The following is a 6,186-nucleotide window of genomic DNA, read 5'->3' on the forward strand; positions in this document are numbered from 1 at the left end:
CAATGTTATATTTGGTATGACACTCGGGGGTATGACACTCGGGGGGCCTCCCGGGTGAAACAGCAGTCTAAGGCACTGCATCTCAATGCTGGAGGCGTCACTACAGACCCCCTGGTTCAAATCCAGGCTGTTTCACAACCAGCCATGATTGGGAGTCCCATAGGGCAGTGTAGGCCATCATTGTATATGAGAATTAGTTCTTAACTGACTTGCAAGTAAAAAAAAGGTTAATTAAGGGAAAAACAAATGGAGGGTCGTTGGTCGGACGTATAATGTGAATGTCTAGCTATCCAAAGGGTGCGCATTCAAATCTCATTCTGGACAACTTCAGCATTTTAGCAAATTAGAACTGCTTACAACTTTTTAGCTACTTTGCAACTATTTAGCATGTTAGATAACCCTTCCCCTCACCTTAACCCTTTAACTTAACTCCTAACCCTAACCTTAACCCTAACCTTAACTCCTAACCTAACAAAAGTATGTGGACAACCCTTCAAGTTAGTGGATTCAATCTCCATAGACAAACATTGGCAGTAGAATGGCATTACTGAGGAGGTCAGTGACTTTCAATGTGGCACCGTCATAGGATGGCACCTTTCCAACAAGTCAGTTCGGCAAGTTTCTTAGAGCTGCCCCGGCCAGCTATAAGTAATGGTATTGTGAAGTAGAAACATCTAGGAGCAACAACGGCTCAGCCGCAAAGTGGTAGGCCACACAAGCTCACAGAACGGAAACGCTGAAGGGCATAGCACGTAAAAGTAATCTGGCCTCAGTTGCAACACTCACTACCGAGTTCCAAACTGCCTCTGGAGGCAAAATCAGCACAAGAACTGTTCATCAGGAGCTTCATGAAATAGGTTTCCATAGCCGAGCATCCGCACACAAGCCTAAATTTACCAAGCGTCGGCAAGAATGATGTGAGGCTCGCTGCCATTGGACCCTTCACCATCTAGCACTCCGACGGATTAATCTGGATTTGGCGGATGCAAGGAGAATGCTACCTGCCCCAATATATAGTGCAAACGGTAAAGTTTGGTGGAGGAGTAATAATTGTCTGGGGCTGTTTCTCATGGTTTGGGCTAGGACCCTTACTTCCAGTTAAGGGAAATCTTAACACTATAGCATACAATGACATTCTAGATGATTCTGTGCTTACAACTTTGTGGCAGTTTGAGAAAGGCCCTTTCCTGTTTCAGCATGACAAAGCCCCGTGCACAAAGTGAGGTCCATACAGCAATGGTTTGTCGAGATCGGTGTGGAAGAACTTGACTGGCCTGCGCAGAGCCAGTCACTTTTGGGATGAATTGGAACACCGACTGCGAGCCAGGCCTAATTGCCCAACATAGGTGCACGACCTCACTAATGCTCTTGTGGCTGAATGGAAGCAAGTCCCTGCAGCAATGTTCCAACATCTAGTAGAAAGCCTCCCCAGACGAGTGGAGGCCATTATAGCTGGAAAGGGGGGGGGCAACTCAATATTAATGGCCATGATTTTGGAATGAAATGTTCGACCAGCATACTTTTGGTCTTGTAGTGACACGGATTTTGTAAAATATCATATGTTTTGCTCTGAGACTAGGTAGGTCTGTTGTGTTCTTGGATGAAGAACCCAAGGACTGGGTGGAGGGGGGTCTGGTTGCCAAGCAGTACTCTGCTGGCCCTGGCCACACACACACGCCAACTCTGAACGTAGGCACATGCAAAACGCACGTATGCAGGCACACACACGAACACACACATGATCTCTCCCAGCTGCACGCTGCAGTGCTATGGTTGTGTTCACACACAGAAACACACTCATCACAGGGCGCCGGGGACACTGAGATAGACGAGGATGCCGTCAGCCAGAACAGAAGAAAAGACTAGCCGGTTTCAGGCGAGAGGAGAGACTGACTGTAGAACACAAATTGCCTAATTCTCCCGTGGCTCTTCTCTCCGTCTCCCTCTATCCTCCCCCTCTACCTCTCCCTCTTTCCTCCCCCTTTATCCTCCCCCTCTACCTCCCCTCCATTTCAGCTCCCAGAAATGTATTTTCATCACAAAAAGGAAGCAGCTTCTATTCTGATTCTGACCGGAGTCATTTTATTAGCCTGCTTTCCTTTTGTTTCTGTTCACTGTCTGAATCTCCTGTAGAGGTACAAGCACAAAATAGTTCTGTGCCAATTCTGAGATTAGCAGCTGGAAAGCAGAGCTCCATTTGGTGCTGTAGGGAGGTAAAAACAGCTTGGTGTAAAACAGAGCCAGGAGCCGGTTGGAGCAGAGCAGAGAAGGGGAGAGAAGGGGAGAGAAGAGGGGAGAGAAGGGGAGAGAAGGGGAGAGAAGGGGAGAGAAGAGGGGAGAGAAGGGGAGAGAAGGGGAGAGAAGAGGGGAGAGAAGGGGAGAGAAGGGGAGAGAAGGGGAGAGAAGAGGGGAGAGAAGGGGAGAGAAGGGGAGAGAAGAGGGGAGAGAAGGGGAGAGAAGGGGAGAGAAGGGGAGAGAAGGGGAGAGAAGAGGGGAGAGAAGGGGAGAGAAGGGGAGAGAAGAGGGGAGAGCAGACGAAAGGGGAGCAGAGTAGAGCAAAGAGGAGTAGGCAGATGCACATTTATCTCTTTTAACGCGGCCCACAGAAAGCCAACATGAAGGAGAGGAGAGGCAGAGCTCTCTATCTCCATGCCAGCCAGCCACCCTGTCTGCTTCCCAGCCTGCCGCAGCCAGTGGGGGCTGGTGGGAGGAGCTATAGGAGGACAGGCTCATTGTAATGGCTGGAATATAAATAGATGGAATGGAGTCAATCATGTGACTACCATATGTTTGATGTGTTTGATACTGTTCCATTTATTCTATTCCAGCCATTACAATGAGCCCATCCTCCAATAGCTCCTCCCACCAGCCTCCTTTGACTGCTGCCAACACTGCTTCTGGGCTTTTCATTTTTCTGTAAGGGATACACACCTTTACACACACACAAACACATACAGATACACATCCGCATGCATGGACATACACAACAACACGTCCACAACACGTATAGACGTGAACGCACACACACATGCACACACTAAGACCCCCACACACAAACACACCATCCATTCCCACCTCATGCAGTGTGGTGGTTCCGTCTGAGTGGTGGTGGCTGAGGGGAGTAAATTAGTCCTGTCTGTAATGGGCAATGTTCCGTCATATAAATCAGGGGAATAAATATTGGCTCAGGCTTCCCAGGGGACCGCACTATATTCTCTCCCCCTGAGTCGCTGTGTTACCTCTGTAGGACCTCTCACAAGTAATCAACTCAAGTGCTGTTTCTACTCGGACCAGCGTTTTTTATGGCGGCGCGGGATGCATTCTTTGCATGGCACGTCGGCAAAATGCAGATTGCAGCTCTGCTGGAGAGCTGAAGTTGAACAGCATGTTCGTTCTCTTCCCTCTTCCTGTCTCTCTCTCTTCTCTATCTCTAATCTCTCTCAATGTCTCTGCTTCTCTCTCTTCTCTATCTCTCATCTCTCTCAATGTCTCTGTTTCTCTCTCTTCTCTATCTCTCATCTCTCTCAATGTCTCTGTTTCTCTTTCTTCTCTATCTCTCTCCATCTCTCATCTCTCTCAATGTCTCTGCTTCTCTCTCTTCTCTATCTCTCAATGTCTCTGTTTCTCTCTCTTCTCTATCTCTCTCCATCTCTCATCTCTCTCAATGTCTCTGCTTCTCTCTCTTCTCTATCTCTCAATGTCTCTGTTTCTCTCTCTTCTCTATCTCTCTCCATCTCTCATCTCTCTCAATGTCTCTGTTTCTCTCTCTTCTCTATCTCTCATCTCTCTCAATGTCTCTGCTTCTCTCTCTTCTCTATCTCTCATCTCTCTCAATGTCTCTGTTTCTCTTTCTTCTCTATCTCTCTCCATCTCTCATCTCTCTCAATGTCTCTGTTTCTCTCTCTTCTCTATCTCTCTCCATCTCTCATCTCTCTCAATGTCTCTGCTTCTCTCTCTTCTCTATCTCTCAATGTCTCTGTTTCTCTCTCTTCTCTATCTCTCTCCATCTCTCATCTCTCTCAATGTCTCTGTTTCTCTATCTCTCTCCATCTCTCATCTCTCTCAATGTCTCTGCTTCTCTCTCTTCTCTATCTCTCATCTCTCTCAATGTCTCTGTTTCTCTCTCTTCTCTATCTCTCTCCATCTCTCTCAATGTCTCTGTTTCTCTCTCTTCTCTATCTCTCTCCATCTCTCATCTCTCTCAATGTCTCTGTTTCTCTCTCTATCTCTCAATCGCTCTCTGTTTCTCTGCAGGCATCATATCTACCTTCCTCCATGTCCATCCGTTTGGAGCCAACATCGACTATCTGTGGTCCTACATCCAGAGACTGGACACTACGGTCAGTTTATTGACATGAAATAGTCACTAGAGAAAGGGAAAAATCTGGGGGGAGAACTGAAATGGGCATATGTCAAATCTGATCTAATTGTTACACAAATAGGAAAGACCCATTAGGTGATGTCACCTGTCCCCGTCCCTCTCCCGTCCAGGTGTCAGCGGGTGAGTTGGAGTCTCTGATGGGTCGTCTGCCCAGTGTCTTCAGACAGGAGCTGAGTGGAGTGGGAGCCACGCTGGAGAAACGCTGGAAGTTCTGCGGCTTCCAGAGCCTCGCCTCCATGTGACACAGGGACACAAACACATCACATGACCCAAGACACACACATGGCCTGACAGACCACGTGTGGTACAGGAACATACACACTTCCTGACCAGCCACAAAGCCTGGTGGACACATGAATAGAAGGCGTGTCAAATCCACAGACTGTGTTTGAACGGTGTGTGTATGTTGTGTATCCATAGACATCCACAGTACATGGTGATGATACTCAAAAACAATACAGACACTGATGGATCTTTCCGAGGTTATATCTTTGAGAAGGATTTGCTGACACGGAGGTAGAGGGATCCACACGGATCTCCACTCGATGCTGTAAAACTATATCCACAGATGTCAGACAAGGAGGTCACAGAGCAGACATTCTCTATGGTAACCTATTGACCAGACCCCAGCCAACAGAACCTCTCATTGACTGGAGTTGTGTGTGATGCCTATTTCTCTGTTCCCTCTCTTTCTCTGTTCTCTCTCTCTCTCCCTGGAGCAGTTGTGTAACTAATTTGTCAACAGCTGACTCCCACTAGGCTGGGAGGGATCCAGGAATATCGGACGGCTGCAATGGAAATATGGATGGGAATGGGGAAAATTTGAGAATTGGGTTACTGATTTATAACTGTAACCCTTGTTACCCCCCACGTCCAGTGTGTTGTGGGGCTTTTTGCTGTAAAACCCAGTTTCACACTCCAACAGGATTGAAGCATTAGCCAGCCTCTCTCTCTCTGTCTGTCTGTCTGTGACCCAGAACTGACTTTAGTAGCCTACTGATGACTGGTACTGATACTGTTGGGTTGGGTTGGGACTGTACTGTAGGTCTCCCCCTCTGGATGTCTCTCTTTGCTCTGGCCTTCTGTGTCCAGTGTGTGCTGTGCGTTCTGCCACTGTTGAATTGGTATCTACTCATTTAAATTATTATGTTTTCTAATGTAATAAAAGGTTTTTATCCAAACATCTTCTGATCAATCTAAAAACATTTTCAATTCAAGAAGCTTTATCGCCATGACAAGCAACTCAATTCGCTGGCTGGTATGGCAAGACAAGGCTGTTAATGGCAAAAGATACATGCTTTTGCATACATCTGAAATACTGTATGTTTTGCTTTAATGTTTCCAGATAGTGAGCTGATATTCCATGTTGGATGATGTGCTGCATCTCCCTGATGACGGAGGTTGAAGAATGTATTCATTCTGGATGAGAAAAGAGAGAGAGAGAGAGAGAGAGAGAGAGAGAGAGAGAGAGAGAGAGAGAGAGAGAGAGAGAGAGAGAGAGAGAGAGAGAGAGAGAGAGAGAGAGAGAGGAGGAGGAGGAGCAGAACTCCTCTCCTCCTCTCCCAGTACTTTCTCCTCTCCTATAGCTTCTGATCATGTGCTGGTATGCTATATAGGCCCGATTCCGAAATAACACCTTTCTTACGCACACTTTTCCTACGCACTTCTCACTAGCTGGTATTCCACAACGTTAGTCTAATATGATCCGCTAATGCTAGTGACCCTCACAAACAACTTACATGGAGGTGACAGAGGAAAGGAAGGTAAACAGAACGGAATGGAATGACGCAAAATGTGAGCTACAA

At 47.1% G+C, this 6,186-nt stretch overlaps 1 protein-coding gene across 2 annotated transcripts in view; it reads left to right on the forward strand.

Moving 5' to 3' along the window:
• Positions 1–5,822, forward strand: part of LOC118386274 (ecto-NOX disulfide-thiol exchanger 1-like) — a 92,893-nt gene extending 87,071 nt beyond the window's left edge. For both annotated transcript variants that reach the window (XM_035773893.2, XM_052522501.1), the window contains exons 14-15: positions 4,255–4,340; positions 4,492–5,822. In XM_035773893.2, coding sequence (XP_035629786.2) covers positions 4,255–4,340; positions 4,492–4,623 — 218 coding nt within the window. In that variant the 3' untranslated portion in view covers positions 4,624–5,822. The remainder of the gene's footprint in view (positions 1–4,254; positions 4,341–4,491) is intronic.
• Positions 5,823–6,186: the final 364 nt, after the last annotated feature.

This window comes from Oncorhynchus keta, chromosome 7, assembly GCF_023373465.1.
Source record: "Oncorhynchus keta strain PuntledgeMale-10-30-2019 chromosome 7, Oket_V2, whole genome shotgun sequence".
Taxonomy (NCBI): Eukaryota; Metazoa; Chordata; class Actinopteri; order Salmoniformes; family Salmonidae; genus Oncorhynchus; species Oncorhynchus keta.